Source organism: Panthera pardus, unplaced genomic scaffold, assembly GCF_024362965.1.
Source record: "Panthera pardus isolate Hobbes unplaced genomic scaffold, ASM2436296v1 HiC_scaffold_24, whole genome shotgun sequence".
Taxonomy (NCBI): Eukaryota; Metazoa; Chordata; class Mammalia; order Carnivora; family Felidae; genus Panthera; species Panthera pardus.
The window spans coordinates 114000505-114021402 of NW_026526810.1; the positions used below are offsets into that span (position 1 = coordinate 114000505).

Consider the following 20898-nt stretch of genomic DNA (forward strand, 5'->3'; position numbering starts at 1 on the left):
TTTTTAAAACTTTTTTGAATGTTTATTTATTTTTGAGAGAAAGAGAGAGTGCAAATGGGGGGGTGGGGGGGTGGGACAAAGAGACAGGGAGAGAAGAATCCAAAGCAGGTTCCAGGCTCTGAGTTGTCAGCACAGAGCCTGATGCGGGGCTGGAACCCACAGACCACGAGATTACAACCTGAGCCGAAGTTGGACACTTAATCAACTGAGCCACCCAGGTGCCCCAAGGCATATTTTCCACTCTGGCTCTGGGCTCAGAGCTAATTTTGAATTTTTATTTAATATTTATTTTTGAGAGAGAGACAGAACATAAGCAGGGGAGGGGCAGAGAGAGGGAGACACAGAACCCAAAGCAGGCTCCAGGCTCTGAGCTGTCAGCACAGGGCCCAGTGTGGGGCTCGAATTCACGAACCATGAGATCATGACCTGAGTCGAAGTCAGATGCTTAACTGACGAGCCACCCAGGTGCCCTGTGGGCTCAGAGCTAATTTTGAAATAAGCCACCATCCCACCACCCCCTCCAACCCTCCCTGGCCCCTACCCAGTGCTCTTGCGCCCCTAAGCCTGCCTATCACAGCCTACCACCCCTGTCTCTCCTCACCCATGCCTTCATCCCCAAGTACTCCATGCTCCAAGATGACTCCCCAACTTCCTAACAGACGAGTTCCTGTCCCCTTGGTGCTAATGATCTCAGCCTTCATTTAGGAAGAAAAGGCTGATCCATTAGCTTTCTCAGAGGTGGTTGTTTTTAAAAGACTAAAATGAATTCGGATTGTGGGATTTCTAATTGTAAAACATGTGAGAGGTATAGGTCAAAGAATGTGCATGCTGGGAGTGGGGAGGGGGAAAGGTGTTGTGCTCCCTTGTAGACAGTCAGCTGCCCTAAGCAATCTCTGCTTTATGCAATATGTTCCTTTTCTTCATTTCTTTTAGTTTTTGGAATTGAGATAAAATCCATATACCATAAGATTCACCATTTTCAAGTGTACAATTCAGTGGTTTTCAGCATACTCACAAGGTTGTGTAACCATCACCTCCACCTAATTCCAGAACATTTCATCACCCCAAAAGAAATCCCATACCCATTTGCAGTCACCCTCCAGTCCTTCCCCACCAGACCCTGGCAACTACTAATCTGGTTTCTGTTTCTGTGGATTGGCCTATTCTGAACATTTCATATAAATGGAATCATACTATGTGGCCTTTTGGGTCTGACATCTTTCACTTGGCATAATGTTTACAAGACTCATCTATGTTGTAGCATGTATCAATACTTCATTCCTTTTCATGGATGAATAATATTCCATTGTATAGCTAGCTGTACCATATTTTTAAAATATCCATCCATTGGTTGATGGACTGCCTCCCCATTTCTGAGCCCAGAGGACTCCTAAAAACACCAAAGATTTACCATGTAAGCAGCTGGACTGGAATGTCAGGGATTTCTTTCCACAAACCCAAGAATTATTTTTTTTTCAATATATGAAGTTTATTGTCAAATTGGTTTCCATACAACACCCAGTGCTCATCCCAAAAGGTGCCCTCCTCAATACCCATCACCCACCCTCCCCTCCCTCCCACCCCCCATCAACCCTCAGTTTGTTCTCAGTTTTTAAGAGTCTCTTATGCTTTGGCTCTCTCCCACTCTAACCTCTTTTTTTTTTCCTTCCCCTCCCCCATGGGTTTCTGTTAAGTTTCTCAGGATCCACGTAAGAGTGAAACCATATGTTATCTGTCTTTCTCTGTATGACTTATTTCACTTAGCATCACACTCTCCAGTTCCATCCATGTTGCTACAAAGGGCCATATTTCATTCTTTCTCATTGCCACGTAGTACTCCATTGTGTATATAAACCACAATTTCTTTATCCATTCATCAGTTGATGGACATTTAGGCTCTTTCCATAATTTCCACAAACCCAAGAATTAAATACAAGATTGAGACTCTGCTCCAACCATTTGAAGACAGCTGTCAGGCATCACACTGCTTACCTTCCCCAGAGGTGGGTGTACATCAAAGAAAAAGGTACGGTTGATATAATAACTTCCCATTTTTCCAAAGTGAGTCTCATCCCAACTAAAGGAAAAATAGACAGAGAAATGAGAATTTTTAAATTATCATACAATCCAAATAGCCGTAATACAACATTGTTAAAATTACAGTTAAAACCAAAGGCTATAAGTTTTAATCAGTTAATGAGAAAATATGGATTAAAAATTTTTTGACACGTTGGGACATGTAGCTGGCTCAGTTGGTAGAGTATGCAACTCTTGATCTTGGGGTCATGAGTTTGAGCCCCATGTTGGGGGTAGAGCTTACTTAAAAAAATTTTTTTTGACACAAGTAAGTGGAGAAAGACATTACACTGATAATTAACCTTTATTGAGATAGATTGAGAAAGGTTAGCAAATATTTACCAACCAGTTATAAATTTAAGTGAAATCTATACTTATTCTGTAGCTTGAGCTTCTATTCATTTTAATAGAACAGAGTTTTCCTATAAAATAAAAAGGCTTGAGGTAAGGGTTTTCTCTCAAGTCTGTTACCTTCTGACTCCGAGACTACTTTGCTACTAGAAAGCAGATTACTATTGCTATTACAAACTACACCGTGAGGCTATTGAACAGTAAAAGACTACAAACTGGTTGTCACAGGAGTCTAATTCCACCCGTTAACCCTCTGATACCTAACCTGCTGACTATGAACTCACTGAGCTTATTATAATGAACTTATCAGTATATAAAAATTGAGTTAAGAGCCTACCTAGAAGCTATCCTCGTTGCACAAATTATTAAGCAAGTAAATAAGTGATTCTAATATGTTAGCTTTTAAACACAATGCAGAGATCTTGTTCTTCTATATGACCTTTTCACATCCTGCACAAAGACTTTACGGAAGCAGCCCAGTTAATCCGGTACAACCTGGCTATTTCTGTCAGTTCCTCTCTGCAGCTCAGAAGAACGGTTGCTTTCTAGGGACTAGCCATCCCCAGAACAGCTTCCATAAGCAGTTATTACCAACCTACAACGTAAGGGGCAAAACATGCTTTTCCCCAAAGTGTAGGGCTCTTTTTTTTTCTCTTTAACTCAGTGGGTCCAATAGCAAGGCAGAAGAGTAAATCTATTTCTGCATCTGTTTGCTTAACGCTCTGCTTGACACGAAGTGAGAACAGTGGCATGGAGATGTCAAAGAGAGAAGTAACTTCTGAGCAGTGTGACAAAATGGATTTTCAGAAAGAAGAGAAATCAGTCCCAGTTCCACCACTTACCAACAGTGCAACCTGGCAAAATCACCCACCCTCTCTGGATCTCTGTTTTTCTCTACACAATGAAGACAATAATATCTGCTATGTGCCCTTCACAGGGAAGTATTAGGACTCAATTTAGAAAACATGTGAAAGAACTCTGTAGACTATAAAATCCCATACATTTATAAACTGTCCCAACTGGGCACTATTTAAACTGCCCCAACACCTCTGGTTAGTGTTGAGGTCTGTTTGGAAACATATTGACAAAGGGGTATGAGATTTTTACTTCAAAAATTTCCCAAGTAGTGCTCGCTTCGGCAGCACATATACTAAAAATTTCCCAAGTAAAACTAGTAGTAACATTCACATCTCTTCTTGGCTTTTATTGTGTGTTTGTGTTGGGAGAGACGATCCTCCCTGACTCTCTCTTGCTCCTACAGACCTTGCTGGGTATGCCAAGAATGCAAGGTCCTGGCTGCTCTTCACTCAGGCCATTTCTCAGGATACGTTTGCAGAAAGGCAACCTTGAGAGAAGAGTTAGCATCTTCCTCCGGGACAGAGGGCACTCTTGTTTACTGCTTGTTATAAAACAGTGGATTCCCCAAGCTCAGTATCCCTCAGCTGTGAGGCAACCCACTGCACGTGCAGGCATTCATTCAGATCCATGGCATCACACGGGAATTTGGGAGCAAGAGGAACAGATGCCCACCTGCTGATGCTCTCATCCTGCTTGCTGTGCCATGAAAAATAAAGTCTTTTGTCTCTGACCCAGTACTTCGTCTTCTGCCAGCATCCATAAAACAATGACAGGCTAACTTACTAGTTTGCAAGTTGGGTAAAATAAAATCCCAGACCCTGACTGTGGTCACAAGCATAAGATGCTGAGACATACCTTTCCGTAAGAGAAAGGACAAGGGCCCCATAAGCCGGGAATGGAATCTGGTAAATAAATGCCCTTATCCAAGTGGTGGGCAAGGAAGGTAGTAAGAGTCTCCCACCATCTTACCTATTAATGAGGCTGAATGGAGAAAGAAACAGTTTGAATGCTGCCTTGGTTACTGCTCACTCTTCTGGCAAAATAAGAAAGAGATGTAATCATGACAAGGGGGCAGCAAGCCTAGCAGGCCCAGCCAAAAGGCAATATGCATATGGCTGCTGAATCAAGGAGTCTCCAAAGCTTACATAAGTGGTGCCAGCAGTAAGGAGATCTTGCTATTCAATATAGAAAATTGGGGCAAAATGAACACATTGAAAGCTCCTTGGGTGAGCTGTGTGCTCAAGAGTAAATGTGCCTTGCTTAGTGGCTCAGAACCACTCTCTCCCTGTGTCCCATGATCCCTCCTCCTCTACCACAATCTCAGCTGTGTTAAAACAATAAAATAAAATAAAATAAAATAAAATAAAATAAAATAAAATAAAATAAAATAAAATAATTAAAAACCAAGGTCTCCCTCTCCCTAAAGGGGACTGAAGGCCATACACATGTATCCTACCCCCTGCATCCAGCACTCCACAGTCTCCACTGGGGAATGGCATAATCTTTGGATAGCTGTCACTATAATTACCGATGCAGACCTATTAGATTTATAAGTTCAAGGGGGAAAAAGCACCCAAATTCAACTGGTAGGGTCTGAGCCAAGCTCCCAGTGGGGAAGGAAAGGTAAAATGAGCTGTGGGTAAGGCCCCTATATTACTATTGTGGTTCCCACAGTGGGATGTATACTGGCATTGATCCTGTAAGTGTCAAAGGGGATTATCCCATTCCGGGACTGCTGCGTGTTGAGTGGTGATCCTATCCTATCCTGGGTGGTCCAGAAGAAATAATATAAATCCCAAGAAGGGAAAGTGAAATCACAGCCATAAAGACATAGGGCAGCTAGAGCCAGGAGAGGCCATTCTCCAGGATTACAGCGCCATCTGCTGGACACAGGTACCAAGCACATACTACTTAAAAGGGACAGCTATCAACCCACTAAGCCTTTATTAAAATTGAGTGCCTGACTCATGAAGGCCTTAGGACTCTTTGGCTTGATATTGCCACTTTGGGGTGAGTCAACTTAGAATCGAAGGCTACAAGGGAAGGGCTCAACAGGCTTGCTGGTCAAATGGAAGTGATATAGCTGGCCTGGCCCTAAGGGCATCTTGATTTTTTATAAGAGGTAGGAGCTCCCACTTTGGAGAAACTATCTTCCACTCCGCCACCTGAAGCAAAACCACTGGCTCAGTGGAGTCTTGATTCACAGAGGTTCCTCTCAAGGCCTGGTTCATTGATAGCGTCCACTGGGCAGCAACAATCATCCGGTCTCAGTGACAACTCTGGAAGGCCAGCTGTAATAATGGTTGATGGGAACAATTGGCTGAATTGAAAGTCATCGCTCTTGCCTTACACAATAGTTTTGAGAAACAGACGAGTTATACTTTTATTGGCTCTTGGGCTTTTACCATTAACCTAGCTTCTGTGTGCCACCTAGAAGACTATATACTGAGAAATTTAAAACACTCCTCTTCAGAGCCAAGAACTGCGGGGGAAAATGTCATGGCTTCCTGTCAATGGGACAATCTGGATCACTCACACAGGTGCCCACAGTAAGGACCAGTATTCTGATAAGACTGACTGAAATCAAGCTGCAGATCAAGCTTGTACCAAATAGACTCCTGCCATTGCCACCTGGATTCATGAATGCCCCAGGCATGGAAACACATCTATCATCATGGACTGGGCACAAAGTAAAGGACTATATGTTTCTGAAGCAGAAGCCATCACTGCGTTGTGGTGACTTGTGACTCCAGCCAAAAGCTGACCAGTTTGTCTTACAATAAAGGAGGCCACCTCGCACTGGGCATTGACTCTGCCCACTCCAAGGAAACTAACTGTTTTAGGACTTTGTTCCCCTCTCCGGGCTATCACTGGTGCCTTACTGTTATGGACACTTTTTCAGGTTACAGTGTTGATGATGCTGTTCCAGTCTAATTATCTGACTCCACATATGTCATTGGGGTCCTTGAAACTACACAATGTCATTCCAAACCATCCACAGTCTGACAATAGTGCACTTTTTTTCCCTAATGGCCACATAATAATGAACCAATAGTCAAGGTACTTGATGACATTCCATACTCCCTACCCTCCACAGGCATTTGGTATTGTCAAGCACAGAAAGATTTCTAACTCTGCTTCCCTCACCTCCTCCTGGTTCACACACCTTAGTTAAGCAGTTTGGTCACCTAATGCAGTCATCATCAGAAAGGGCTCATCTCCTCTTGGCCAACAACTGGGTAATGATCAGGATAAAAGAGGTGGAGAGTTATATAAACCTACATTTTGAAAATTTTAGATTCTTCCTGGACTATTCCTGAGCATGATTTGTCCTTCTTTCCCCTAACAACTCCAGACCAGCAGGGGAGAGGGAGTGGGAGATTCAAACTTAAGCCAATATGCTGATGTTCATCCTACTTCCTGCCCCATGAGTAAGTCCTTTATCTCTGACCCAGGAGTCTTGTGTCCTCTGCCAACACTCATGAAACAATAATAGGCTAATTTATTCACCTCCCAGTAGGATAGCCCAGATAGGTTGATAGCTGGCTCTTTGGTCAAAGAGTTCCATTTCTAACATTCCCCACACTAACTTTCTTGTCAGGGATACCGACAAAACATGGTATCGCTTGTTCGCTAATAAATTAACCATTTTCAGATTGTATAAAACTTTTTCTCCTTCTAGTTGGAGGCTTTTTAAACTTATCTCATGAAATTTGAGTCCAACAAAATAAAACCTTTAAGAACACATGTCTCTCCTCACAAAAGGGCCCCAGACCTGCTTCCTGAGACCCCTGTCATCATCCCTGGACACACAAATTGTCGTCCCCTCTCCCCAGGATGATTTTTGCCTCCCATGATGCCTGGAAATCCTGCAGATTAGGAACTCAGGCTTTAGGGAATTCTATACTAAGAATTTCCAATCCTCCTTGAAAGTTCAAAGCACCTTTAAAAGCCACAATCTGAAAGACCGCTTTATCGGATCTTAAGGAATCCCACTGCCAAAACAAATCCCACTGCCAGAGCAAAAAAGACTTCTCTCACAGAGACTGCGCCTGGCCAAAAGCAACCTCCAGCAACCTGTTTCCCACTCCAGCGCAGCCCCGCCCCTCCTCCTGTGATTCCCGCCCCCTTCGTGCCCCCGGGCCAATCAGAGGGCGCACCCCTCCCACCCGGTTGCCATGGGACCCGCCAAGTCCCTCCTGTCACTCACCAGACGTGCGGCGGCTCCTCCAGACGGTGGAAACGGGTGGCGAAGGACAGCAGCGTGACCAGGGCCAGCAGGGCCCACCGGCCGGCTGCCTCGAAGTGCCGCGAGCCCCAACCAGCCCGTTTGGGGTTCCGCGCTGCAGGCTTGGCGGTCTCGTCCGGGCCCACAACCCTAGCAGTCTGGGGCCCACAACGGCCCCGCCGGGGACGCAGCTCGGACCCTGCCGGGCCTCCGCCCACCGCTGGTGGCATCCTGCCCCTCCTCAGGATCGCCCTCCGGCCCACCGGCACGCTCGGTCTTGCGAGCCGCCCGGTCAAGAAGTCATCCAGGTCCAGCTCGGGGTGCCCTGGGAAATGTAGTTCCCTGCGCCGGCAGCGGGCCCCGGGGCCCCGGCCTCTGGGCTGGGCAGGGAGTGCGGTCGCCGTCCGGGCCGCTAAGAGGCGGCTAGTGGCGCAGAGCATGACGGACCGCGCGGGCCCGGCGGGCCGGCCAGGGAGAAAACGAGCTCAAGGAACTGCAACTCCCAGCAGCTCCGGGAGTGGGGGCGTGGCGGCAGGGCGGGGCGAGCCAGACGAGACCTTAAAGATCATTCTAGTCCAACCCCTAGCTTTACCACAGCAGGTTCTGACGTGTCGGGGTCTCACGGGGCCGCAGCCGTCGACAAGTCAGAGAGTCCCAGGCGCGAAGTCTCCGGGCCTGGAAGAGGAGTGGCCCGAGGTGCGAGATGCAAGCGGGGAAGGTCTGTGCCACGGATCCAGGGAGAGGGAAACTACTTAGAAACACTGAGAAACCCTGGGGGGAAAGGGCTGAAGGTGAACTTGGACAACGCACGCTCCCGGCATGCAGAGCGCCGCACGGGCGCCGCTCTGCGCCTGCGCGCTGCCAGCTTCTTGTTGCCCGCTTGGGGCCTGTATTCTAGAGAGGATCGGGCCCGAGGCGGCGCGGGTTGGTGGACTGTGCGGGGCGCTGTGGAGTCGCTGTACCCTCGCGCTCCACCTGCCTCTTACCGTTCTCTCAGCTAGGTTTTCCTGCTGCAGGTTGTCCCCTGCTTCCCTCTTCCGTACAGCCCCGTGTGGTCTTTCCCAGCCGGTCGGCCCGACGGGTCCTAACACTTAACCTAGGGCCTTCCCGGGTGGTTTGCTTTATGAGAGACCTCCTGGACGCTTTAAGTCATTGCCAGCACCTGGGGAGCGCCTCCCCGCTTGGCCCAGAGCCACGGTGTCACCTCTGGGGGAAGGGGCCCGAGAATCTGCATGTTTAATAAGCGCCCCCGATGAACTTTTAAAGTCTTATTCAAGTTTGAGAACCACCAAGGAAGGTAGCGGGCATGTCAGATGGGATACAGCATCCCCGTAATAATGTATAGCTCTCCCACTCACAAATGGGATTTTAGGAGTCGTTTTCTCAAAACATGCGTGAGAAATGGTTTCAAAATAAAATCTGCTAGACTCGTCAGAATCCAGATTTGAATTGGGAACGAAGTTCCTCCAGGGGTAGTGATGAGACGAATTCTTCACTTGGGCTTAAAATCTAGCTCTACGAGTGCACAAGGGAACACAGGGTAGTTGACGCAATTATCATTGGTAAGAGGAAAAGCAGAAACTGCTCTCCGCTACGTTTCCTGATGGCCCATAAGTAGGAAACCTGAGGGCAGTGGCATTCACAGTGACTCTGTGGTCACCCTCAGCACAGGTGAAGATGTAACATTCAGTAATTAGGTAAGACATTTCGTTTAAGGATTCTGAGCTAATGTCTGAGGCTCTCTAGTGGTCCCGGCCCTCACCTGCAGCCCCTGCCTCTTGGCCCCAGGAGCCCCTCCAGCCTGACCAGTTCCGGAAAGGGATGTACCTCTGAATAGGGTTCATCTAGTTGTGGCCACCTAGTTCCTCTGCTTCCAAAGACACCTGCGGTCTATCACCTGCCCTCTGCACCAGAGCCATCTTTACTTTCCCCACAAAAGGTGCCTCCAGTACCGGCTGGAACTCCCAGGCTCAGAAGCCAACCTGGGAAGGCCTGGTTGATAGTTCAGGGATGTAGTCTAGAGAGGATTGGGCCCTCTCTAGAAGACGGAGTTGATAGTTCACGGACGGTGAAGGCAGGGCCACAGAGCAGTTTGGTGTGCTCGGGGGTGCAGAAGGGAGAGGGAACTTGGGGGAAGTGTCTGTAGTCAAAGGGATGGTAGTCAGGGGTGATCTAGAAATCCCGTTGTGTTCTCCCTCATCCATATGGATACGCATGTGTCCGCCTGGAGATTCATGAGTGCTAACTAATTACTAGTCCTGGGCCCTGCTTTGAAATGCTGACTGCCCAAGAAGGACCAGAGAAATGAACTTTGAGTCTTTTAAACTTTAGAGGAGAGATCACACACACACACAGCCTCCTCCAGGTGCCTCCTCCAGGGTAACAAAAATGAGAGAAGAGGGCCAGGTAGGGAACATGGCAGACCAGAGAGGGCATGCCCTGACTGAAGGAGGCCAGTAATTGTCTCCAATCAATTGTTGCTACTCAGGAATCCGAGTCCACGGTCTCCAGATCTTTTTAAGAAAAAACAGACAATAGGACTTATATACGAAACATCCTGATTTTTCAATGTTGGCAACCAAGTAGAAACATTTTTAATTTTTTTAATGTTTATTTTAGAGAGAGAGACAGAGTGCAAGTGGAGGAGGGGCAGAGAGAGAGAGGGAGACACAGAATCCAAAGCGGACTCCAGGCTCTGAGCAGTCAGCACACAGCCCAGTGAGGGGCTCGAACCCACAAACCGCGAGATCATGACCTGAGCCAAAGTCAGACCTTAACTGACTGAGCTACTCAGGCACCCTGAAACATTTTTAAATATAAGTAGACCAAACACAATACACTATAGGCTCTCCTTTTGTGACCTTAGCTTTGGAGTCCATGGGCGTATCCTCCAGCTATTCTTATGAGACCAGCTGAGATCCTGAAGGACTGGTGGGTGGGTGGTGGGTTGAGAGAGACGGGCACTGCAGCATGAAAGAACTAGAATTCCTGGTCTTTCTGTCGATGCTGGAAGGAATTATGCTATCATCTTACAGCAACCCCTCATTTTACAGATGAGAGAGAAAAGACTAGAGAATAGAGAAGGCAGGGATCTGCCCAAGGTCACGCAGAGCTAGTTCCTGCACTGGAACCAGACCCTAGGTATGCCAGCATCCAGTGCACCACACTACATGAATTACTGCTTCCAAAACCAGGCCACCTTGTCTGCCCAAGACACCAAATCTGGCTCCACCGGGAACATAAAAAACTTCCCACAAGTTGGAAAGAGATGTCCTTTCTGACCAGAGTCAAAGTTTCCCCGGAAGCCTATCTAGCCCAGCTTCCCCATTGGCTCATGGGATCCACCCCTTCAGGGTTCCTCCCCCTGCTCTGCAGCTCTGGGAGAGGGGACATTCCTTGAGAGGCCAAGGGTCACCACAACACCATGACTGAGTCTGGCAAGGTAAGGAAGACATGTGCAGGCTGGCTGCCCTATCGGGGGCCCCTTGGACCTCAGGGATGCACGATAGCACAGTTTGGAGCTGAGGGACCCCACCTGACTCCCAAGACCTCTGACCCAGAGAGCTCGAGTCTGGCCTGAGTTGCAGACACGGGCCCGGGAGAGGAGGCCTGCTGACTTGGAGCCCCCCGGCTGAGGGCCGTTGCCTCACCAGCGGGCTTCTGGGGCTGAGAATCCCCACGAGCATGGGTTAACATGTATCTTCATGCTGTCTCTCCTCAGCCCATCCTGTACTCCTATTTCCGGAGCTCCTGCTCATGGAGAGTTCGAATCGGTAAGAACTGTGCTCCCACCAAGAGCCTGGGGGGGATGGAGGTAGAGAGAGCCCTGCGTGGAGAGCTGGCCTGGGACAGAGGGGTATTCTGTCAGACAGGGCACCACCCCCAGCAACCAGTGTCCCCAATGCCCTGGAGACTTTAGCACCTGCACCTTGAATGGCACCTCCACCTAGGAAGTGCCAAAAAGAGGAGAGTGGGGGTGGCAGGAAGGTGGGTTGTTTTTTCCCTTGGACCTGCCACCTCTCCCACCCTGCTCTCCAAAGCCACTTAGCAACCACACTTAAAGCAGGCTCACAAAACCCAGAGGTGCTTGGTAACTGGCAGGGAACAGCTGGCCTTTCTCAGTTCTTATCTTATTTGATCTGGCAATTAAACGGAAGTGGCCAGTGTCAACCCCAGAGGCTTCAAGGAAGCAGAAACCAGGGCCTCCGGTTTAGTCCCAGCTTGACCCGTCCCTCCCTCAGCTCAGCACAGCCCGTGGCAAAGATCATAGCCCCAGCTCATACTGCGGGAAAACCGTGCTGGATGTTTTTATGTGCATGATTCCATTTAAACCTGGGCAACCCTAGGAGGGAGGGATTATTGTTGCCTTCATTGTACAGGTGAGGAAACTGAGGCACGGGGACATTAAATAACTTGCCCAAGACTAGGTAGCTAGTAAGAGGCAGAGCTGGAATTTGAACAGCTAGTCTGCCTCCAGAGTCCGTGTTCTTAACTACTCTACTGTCAGATGAAGAAACCAAGGCACAGGGGCTCATTAGGTTTCTTGCCCAAGGCTGCACAGCTAGCAAATGAATGTGATGAAATCTGAACCCAAGCAGTCTGCCTCCGGTAGTCTGGCCCTAACTGGGAAGCCATCTGCCATGACCCTCCCCCGCCCCACAGTCAGTTGGCAGTTGCTACAATCAGTAGGCAAGCGCACTGGGGTGCCAAAGGACACAACCTCTCCAGGCACCTCCCCTGGGCCCAGAACCTCTGCCCTAGCTGGGCCAGACAGGAGCCACAGGACCCATGTGCAATGACCTCTCCCTCCTGGCCCCAGCAGCCACTTTGTCCAGAGTGGGGCTGACCAGCGCTGAGGAAGAGCCCCATGCCTCCCAGTCTCTCTTCAGACCGTGACACGTCTCATCCCCTCCCCTCGCTCCTTTGCCTTTGCCCAAGACTAGCCATCACCATATTTCAGTGCACATGCGCACACAAACACACACACACACACACACACACACACACACACACACACACACAGTCTTCACTAGGCTGGCCCAGTGTTTACCCTCACTTTGCCAGGGGAAATTATCAAAGGGCACAGAGAGGAAATCTGGTCACTGGGAGTCATAGCAGATACTGTGAGGCCACTAAAGAGCCCTGGTGCCCTGCTTGGAATGGGTAGTAATCAGCTCTGAGAACAGAGAAAATGGATGAGAAAGGGACTTCTCTGGAGAGTGTCATCTGCTTGTGTATGCACTTTGTGGTCACTTGAGCACCTGCCCTGGGCCCTTGGACACCTTCATGAGAGAATAATTGCAGGTCTCCAACAAATAAGCCCTGCTTGCCACTGTTCAAGGCCCTGGAAGGGACAGAGGTGACCAGAACACTTCCCTGAGGCCCTCCAGGAGATCCCAGGGTGCCAGGGCACACGCCTGTAGGCACCACTTGGGTGCGGGGACCCTGTGCGGGTATGGAGAGGATGGCCCTGAGAGTTTGGGGGCAAGAAGAGCCTCAGAGACCTGAGGGAGGAGAGTGGGTAGTGACCAGGGAAGCTGGAGAGATGAGGACAGGGCCAAGTTGGGCCTCGGTCACCTAGCTGCCTGGAAAAAGAAGACTCCTTCTGGAACCTCACGTAGCCCTTGGAAGTATAGCCAGAAGCTGTCCCCTGACTCTGCTGTCTCTCGTAGCTCTGGCCTTGAAAAGCATCGACTATGAGATGATCCCCATCAACCTCATAAAGGATGGAGGCCAGCAGGTGAGGAGGCCGCCCCCGGACCACCCATGTGAGAGTTGGAGGTCTGGTAGAGGGACCCAGAAGAGGGTGTAGACTTCTTCCCCGCAAGAGGTGAACCTGCTGGCTCTCCCTGGAGGGACGGGGTGACAAGCTGTGCAGCATGAGGAGTCATGGGAAGAGCCCCGGTTCCAGGCTCTGTGCCACAGCCTGGCCTCTCGGTGCCTGACCCCAGGAGGGTGAGTGGTGAATGGGGGTCCTTGCCCCTTGCTGGGCCATCTGGATGTACCTTGGTGACCACAGTGTGAGGTACAAGGGGACACACACAGCCAGGCCATTGGGATGAATCCTGTAGTTCAGCAGCCAGTGGATTTTGGAATACTGCCTGGATCCCTCAGGCCTTGCCCAGGGGAGGAGAGTGCAGGTGGGCCGCAAGCCTGGGGTCTTCCTGTGTGCCCAGTCCAGGCCACCTCGTCCATCAGGTCCTTGTCTCCACAGTTCTCTGAAGAATTCCAGGCACTGAATCCCATGAAGCAGGTGCCGGCCCTGAAGATCGATGGCATCACCATTTGCCAGTCAGTGAGTGCAGGGCCTGGGAGGCCCCTTGCAAGAGGGGTGCCTTGAACAAGAGGACCTCACAGCTCTTTGCTTGTGTGTGGCCAAGCGCCTAGGCCTTAGTAGGGACATGATAAGTTCCTGGCAGAGGGAGGGAGCTCGGCTGGTTGTTTGGGGAAGTGACGGGAGACTCAAGCATATGGGGACCAAGTTCTGCAGGACAGGGGGCCACAAAGAGCTCTTCCCTGGGGGAGTGTCAGCCTCGCGGGCTCCAGCTGAGGAGGGCGAGGAGGAGTTTGCTGGCCCTGTCACTCTGGTCCAGGGGTCTGCGGCCGGGTCTGCGGCTCTCCGGTCCCAGTGTCTCGCTGCTACCCTCCCAACAGCTGGCCATCATTGAGTACCTGGAGGAGACTCGGCCCACTCCACGACTCCTGCCTCAGGACCCGAAGAAGAGAGCCCTCGTGCGCATGATTTCCGATCTCATCGCCAGCGGCATCCAGCCCCTGCAGGTGTGGCTCTGGACTCGCACCCTGCACGCCTCTCATATGCCTCCCCTCACACGCTCTTACCTTCAGAGGCACACTGGGTGTGGGGCCTCATAGTGGGGTACCCAGCTTGGGAGTGGGGGCGGCAGGAGGACAGGAGGGCTCCTCAGGGGCTTAGACCCAGACCACGTGGCAGAGGGGCGAGGGATCCCAGAAATCACCTGCCCTGCGGGGCCCCCAGCTGCATTCTCAGAAGCCCCAGGTTTCCAAGGACAGCCCAGAGGTTCCCAAGGAGGGGAGGGGCCAGGTGGCAGGGGAGAGGCTGAGTGCTGCAGAGCCAGACCCCTCCCCACCTTTAACCAGAACGGCCTCCCTCTCATCTGTTCTGTAGCATAGATTGGGAGTCTCGAGAGATTTTTATCTTTTAAAATTTTCCCTGCTAAAAAATAAGTATTAAAGCAATTCATCTGTGCTAACCCCTGGCTTAAATGAGGAAGTAGCCCCAGAAAGGTGGAGGGACTTTGCAGAGTCACTCAACTAAGAATGGCAGAGCAGGGGCCAGGGCCCAGGACCCCTGACTGTACCTGTGCCCTCATCCCCATGTTACCTTGTTGTTTGTAACAAGGAGATTGGAGCAGACAGATAGCCCCATTTTATAGATGAGGAAACTGAAGCCCAGAAGTGAAATGGCTCCAGGGGTGTAAGGATGGAACAAGGGTCCAAATCTCCTGAAAGACATCTATGCTTCTCCCCCATCCACCTCTCATGTTGCACCCCCCCTCTCCTCACAAGGGGCCACATAAGGGAGACTGGTTGCAGGGGAGACAGGCCTCAGGTCATGGCCGCGTCCTGTGCCCCCACCCTTCCACACCTCTGCCAGGGTCACAAGCTTCCAGACAACAGGGGGCACTGGGGAAACCTGAGAAGGTGGCTGCTGGGATCAGTCTCCGTCCCAGCCACCATCCACCCTCAGTGCCCAGATGGGAAGAGGGGATTCATGGAGCCCAGGAGGGGACAGATGGACAACCTGGGGCAGAAAGGGAACTGAGCTTCCCTGAGGGGGCTTGGCAGGCCCAGGCGGTTCCCAAAGCCAGTCACAGATTATCATCTTTGGTTGCATAGAACCTGTCTGTCCTGAACCAAGTGGGACAGGAGAACCAGCTGACCTGGGCCCAGAAGGTCATCACTTCTGGCTTTAACGGTGAGTCCTTACTCCTGGAGCCATCCCAGGGTGACCTCTCAATGACACAGCTCTCGTGCCTAGGGCCGTGGGCATCTGAAACAGCTTCCCAGGCTCTTTGGTCTGACAATGGCATGGGTGAGGGTAGGGGGGCAGAGCCAAGGAGGAAGTGGGACTGGATAGCGTCCAAACCTGGCCTCAACCTCTGGTACCTGAGGCCCACAGCCCTTTGGAGCTGGATGGCCCAACCTCTGCTTCACTGCCCGCCCCAGCCAGGAAACGAAGGCTAGCAAAGCACCAGCCCATCGTGTGAGAGCTGCTACCTCGGCCAGTGGCCGGTCTTGTCCCTTCTTGGGGAGGGAACGGCCGCTGGGCTGGAGGAGCCCGGGGAAACATCATCTGCCTCCACATCCCCGGCAACTCTCTCCAGATCTGGTTGTCGCATTCCCTCCAACACACATGCCCCAGCCTGTCACTCAGCTGCCCATTTCAGAACTATGGGGGCCAAGGCCCAGTCTGTGCCCCGAGTAAGATTCATGTGGCCTCCCCACAGCTCTGGAGCAGATCCTGCGGAGCACAGCAGGGAAGTACTGTGTGGGAGACGAGGTAAGCTCTCCCAGGCCTTCCTACAGCGGCCTTCTCCCTCCACCCTGGGGCCAGAGCAGGCGAGAGAGATTCTGGAGAAGGCATAGGGTTGGGGTGGTTTCAGGGCCCCTCACCTCATCCTGAGGCATCTCCTCCCTGCTGGGTGCCCAAGGGAAGTGCCTATGATGGTGGTTTTTAACAAGCACGCTAAGATCCACTGAGACCATCAAACCTTTTCTGGCCCCCCACAGAGTCGGTTGTCAGGACAACGATCCTGGCCTGGGAGACACATGCTCTAGGGACAGATGGGGGAGAAGAGGAGGGGGATGGGGCAGTGGGGATGGGGTGGAAGACCCAGGAGCAGAAGGGAAATGTCAAGGGCTGGCACCCCGTGGACACAGCCAGCCCAGCCTGTGAGTCCGGGGCACACACCCTGATGCAAACCCACCCGACCCTCTTTCAGGTGTCCATGGCTGATCTCTGCTTAGTGCCTCAGGTGGCAAACGCTGAAAGGTAAGAGAGCCCCACTGCCCACCCTCTCCCACCTGGCTCCTCCCCTCTAAATGCCCAGCCTCCTCCCGCCGTCAGGCCCCAACTTCATCTACCGAGGAAGCATCTCATGCGGAGACTCCCTCCAGCTGGCCAGGGAGCCCCGTGTGCCAGGCCACACCAGCCACTGTGGCCTGGAGGAGACAGGCAGAAGAAATCAGGGGAGCGCCCCCGACCATGCCCGTCTTAGCTCATACAATCCCGTATAGCCCCTGCTCCTAAGAGGAGGTGGCTCACCTGGGGGCCACCCCTAGAAGAAACCTCCCGCAAGAGCCTGCTGCCCCCGACATGGTATGTCTGTGCCCAGCAGTGAGCTCTACTCTGCTTTCCTCCAACAGCCCTTCAGTGAGGCATGAAAGAGTGCCTCTCTGGAAGGCATCATGTCAGGCACCATCAGGATACAGAGAAGTTATGACACATTCGCTGCCCTTGAGAAGCTTAGGATATGGGTAGAGAGATTATCTGTATATGTAAATGCCAAGCACTGTGCCTTATGTGTAGTAGGTTCTCAATGAATAGCCATTGCTTGGAATAGGAACAGTAGGCAACAGAGATGCTAGACAGTACTGCATGAGACCCGCCCATCCCAGAGCCGCCTGTGAACAAGGCCCCCACGTGGCAGGGCCACCTTCCTGGTCCTTCTCTGGTCAGCTCCAGGGGCCCCATCCAGCCCACCTCTGTGCTTCCCTCGCTGCACACAGGGCAGTCTGCCCGTTCCCCTGCACACCTGGTGTTGAGATGGTGTGAGACAGGTGTTTCTCTGCTACAGGTTCAAGGTGGATTTCACTCCCTACCCTACCATCAGCCACATCAACAAGACGCTGCTGGCCTTGGAGGCTTTCCAAGTGTCTCACCCCTGTCGGCAGCCAGATACACCCCCTGAGCTGAGGGCCTAGCCCTCAAGCTGTACCCCGTGGGTGAGGGGGCAGGAAAGGGGTACAGGAGCAGAAACTAGGTAGGCTGAACAGGCCTGGAAACAGCCAAGCCCTAGCTGGAGAAGCAGGAAATTTGAACTCCTAGCCCTTGAACTTGAAGTCTAGCCCTGGACCTGCCTTCCCACCGAACCTCTTTGTGCTTCCAGTACCTACAGTCTGTCGAATGTGGGTAGGGTGGGGGAGAGGATGCTGGAAGGGAGGAAGGCAGGAACATTACCTATTACCTATGTCATGGGGCAGTCATGAAGATGCAGGGACAGTGTAGACTAAAATGCCTCGCAAGTTCACCGGAGAGAGGTCAGGATGCCCGAGCGCCTCTTCCCTTCCCTGAGACTGTACCTGACTGCAAAGAATGTCCGCACTGAAATATGGTAATTAAACTGAAGCCCAGGCCTCTAGGTTATATTCAGTTAAGATGCTTTCCAGAAAATGAACATTCTTCCTAGCTGGAATCCCCCTGTGTCTGGGCCAGGAGAGGAAATCAGCCAGCCACTTGCCCACCCTGTGGTAGGCCTGGCCCCTGGCACTTAAGAGCACTGGAGAGAAAGAAGTTCAAAAGCCTGCCTGAGAGAACCAGACCCAGATGCAGAAGAGAACAGATAGAAAAAGCAGAAGGGCGCCTGGGTGGCTCAGTTGTCTGAGCGTCCGACTTCAGCTTGGGTTATGATCTTGTGGTCTGTGTGTTCGAGCCCCGCGTTGGGCTCTGTGCTGACAGCTCAGAGCCTGGAGCCTGCTTCGGATTCTGTGTCTCCCTGTCTCTCTGCCCCGCCCCCACTTGCGCTGTCTCTCCCTCAAAAAGAAATAAAACATTAAAAAAAAGTTTTGGTTTTTTTTTTTTAAGGAAAATTAGGAAAGAGACATTTTGTGACCAGCTAAGTTTCCAGGGCTAGAATGGTACTATTAAGTGTTGACTGGAACATGGAGAGGGAAGTTGGCCCACATCCTCAGGGGCAGCATTCTCCGGATCAGTCCCAGGAGTAAGCGCTTCAAATAAATCCAGTCGTGAATGGCCTTGGGAATTGGAGGCACGCTCCTGCGTGGGCAGTATGAACAGCCACTGATCAGGATGGCTCAGGACCCCAACCAGGTAGCAGCTCACCTTGAGGTCCCTTCTGGAAGTGGAATCAGATGACTTTTATGTCCTGTACCTGAGATTTCATTTCCCCTGCATGGCTAGTGTTTAAACAGTGAACTAAGATCGATGTGTCTGGTTCAAACGGAAGCCGCCACTCTCAGCCTTGAGTCCCTTCAGCCCTGATCCCAGGGTACCTAGTTCTCCCATCATCCCCTTTGTGGCCTCTTCTTTCCTGAACTTGGGTTCCAGGCTTTAGAATGACCAAAGTGGGCCACCCTTGTTCCCAAGCTGTGTCTGTCCTGGCAGAGCCAGAAAACACAGGACAGTAGGTGAGACACAGCAGTGACAAGGGAGACTCGGCGGTTCCTTCTGTCCTGCCGCCATCTTTCCCTCAGCTTACCCCAGACTTGCCTGGCTGGGTAAAGTTCACCTGGCCTCCCTCCAGAAAACCTTGACTCAAGAGACTAATCTCAGCCCAGGGATCAGGACTGGCACCTGACTTGGACATTTGAAGTTGAAGGTGATTACAGCCCCCGTGGATTTTATTTTATTTTTTTAATTTTATTTTTTTTAACATTTATTTATTTTTGAGACAGAGACAGAGCATGAACGGGGGAGGGGCAGAGAGAGAGGGAGACACAGAATCGGAAGCAGGCTCCAGGCTCTGAGCCATCAGCCCAAAGCCCGACGCGGGGCTCGAACTCACGGACCGCGAGATCGTGACCTGAGCTGAAGTCGGACGCTCAACCGACTGAGCCACCCAGGCACCCCTAGCCCCCGTGGATTTTAAAGACAGAACGAACTCTGGGGAAAGGAGGCTGGCCACTTCAGGCTGTGCTGCCACAGCCCCATGGCAGTCAGCCTTCCTGGCTCTGGAGAGACAGTGGGATAGGTGAGGAGCTGTGGGCAAGGCCAGACGGGGTGCTGCCGCCACATTCCTGGGATTAAGGAGACAGCTGGCTCTGCCCCTCGCCAGCAGGCACCTTGGGAGCCCAGATGATTGGAACCGATTTCCAACACTGCTGAGGTTACCAGGTTCCTCCATCCCTTCCTCCTCCCAGTCCCATCTCCGGGCAACAGAGAGACTTCCGGGAAAGCAGGGAACTAGACAGAGTCTGCATCCAGGACAGGGCACTGAGACAGACAACCTGAGACCACTCCTCCTGCCCTGAATGATTCTAGAGAGAATTAGATACAGTGAAGGGGGGAATGGGTTTTCCTGGAAGAAAAGTGGTGGCTGTCCTACTCCAGCTGGTAATGGATTTGCCACTCCCTCCATTCAGTCCACCAGCTTGCAGCAAGCCTTCCCAGGTGACCCTCCCACCAGCCCCCCACCCCGGCTGGGAGCAGGGATATGTGGCCGTGCCACAGAGAATGTGGTAGACATGGCCCTTGCTCTTCCTGAGCTTTTGTCCCTCCCCTTACTGGTGGAAATTTAATTGGCATGTGAACTCCACCACCCAACAGACCCACCATTGCTTCTCTGCTTGTCTGTCTGATCCAAGATGACTTCTAAGAGTCCAGTTCAGGTCTTCTCTTGGACACTACCAGATATTAACCCTTTTAACCTGGGACTCTATCAGCCTAAAACTGGTGGCAACAGCTTAATGGGTTTTAAGGAAATCTCAATCAGGTAAAGAGGTGATACAGCCTCTGTTGTCAAAACATGGAAACCATCCCTCATCTGTGGCACACTTTCCATATTTTTCTCATAGTTCCCATAGTTTGGTCCTCTGATTCAACAGGAGGTTTCTGGTACGTGTCAAATGTAAGGTGAATACCAGCTGTGGGTGGGTAGGGAGGAGAGAGAAGAATTTGTGGCTTTTCCTCTAGGCTCAGCAGACATCCTTGGAGTCCCATTTCTGAGGCCCTCCTTTCTATCTGGCTCTCCCCAGAGCCCCCACCCCCAAACTCAGACAAACCTGACCTTCTCCACAAAAACCAGAAATGTGTCTAAGGCAGAGAGACTCGCTCTGGGCTCCTGCGAGGTGACTCACCTGGACCATGCTGGTACTTGCAGCACCCCCGCATCCTTCACCTGCACCACCCAGAGGAAGTGCCTAAACCTTTGTGGCTCTCGGCTGCACTGGCTTTAGGAGGACAGTCGTCTATCTTCCCACCTCACGATGTTTTTGTAAAGGAGATTTTTGTATTTGAAAGACAGAACCTAAGCCCTGGGATCTCTCCACACAGCTGGCAGCACCACGGGCTGGTCTCAGGACCGGGGCTGGGACCACCATGGCTGCCTTCTTCACCGAGACCTGAGGACAGTGTCTGAGCTCTCGAGGGCCCACGACAACTCTGG

At 51.5% G+C, this 20898-nt stretch overlaps 2 protein-coding genes across 5 annotated transcripts in view; one reads left to right on the forward strand and one right to left on the reverse strand.

The window, feature by feature from the left end:
• The window catches only part of POMT2 (protein O-mannosyltransferase 2), a 44220-nt gene extending 36100 nt beyond the window's left edge, over positions 1-8120 (reverse strand). For 2 of the 3 annotated variants that reach the window (XM_019427305.2, XM_019427302.2), the window contains exons 1-2: positions 7496-8120; positions 1993-2077 (exon numbers count right to left, since the gene is read on the reverse strand). In XM_019427305.2, the coding sequence (XP_019282850.2) occupies positions 1993-2077; positions 7496-7953 (543 nt within the window). In that variant the 5' untranslated portion in view covers positions 7954-8120. Of the gene's footprint in view, positions 1-1992; positions 2078-4254; positions 4587-7495 lie in introns of those variants that run through there. The other variant, XM_019427304.2, reaches the window with a different exon arrangement.
• Positions 8118-20558, forward strand: GSTZ1 (glutathione S-transferase zeta 1). 2 transcript variants are annotated; one of them, XM_019427307.2, is made up of 9 exons: positions 8118-8231; positions 11235-11286; positions 13186-13253; positions 13728-13808; positions 14168-14293; positions 15392-15470; positions 16003-16055; positions 16498-16547; positions 17353-20558. In XM_019427307.2, the coding sequence occupies exons 1-9, from the start codon at positions 8217-8219 to the stop codon at positions 17477-17479; spliced, it is 651 nt and encodes a 216-aa protein (XP_019282852.2). In that variant the 5' UTR covers positions 8118-8216; the 3' UTR covers positions 17480-20558. The 2 variants fall into 2 exon arrangements, with proteins under 2 accessions (XP_019282852.2, XP_019282851.2); XM_019427306.2 differs by lacking the exon at positions 8118-8231 and adding an exon at positions 10875-10955.
• Positions 20559-20898: the final 340 nt, after the last annotated feature.

What these genes read in the sequence shown, in the direction of transcription:
- GSTZ1 (XM_019427306.2), top strand. An exon ending in CATCACTTCTGGCTTTAACG is followed by an intron (nt 15,471 to 16,002) that starts GTGAGTCCTTAC and finishes GCCTCCCCACAG; the next exon opens with CTCTGGAGCAGATCCTGCGG. An exon ending in AGTACTGTGTGGGAGACGAG is followed by an intron (nt 16,056 to 16,497) that starts GTAAGCTCTCCC and finishes ACCCTCTTTCAG; the next exon opens with GTGTCCATGGCTGATCTCTG.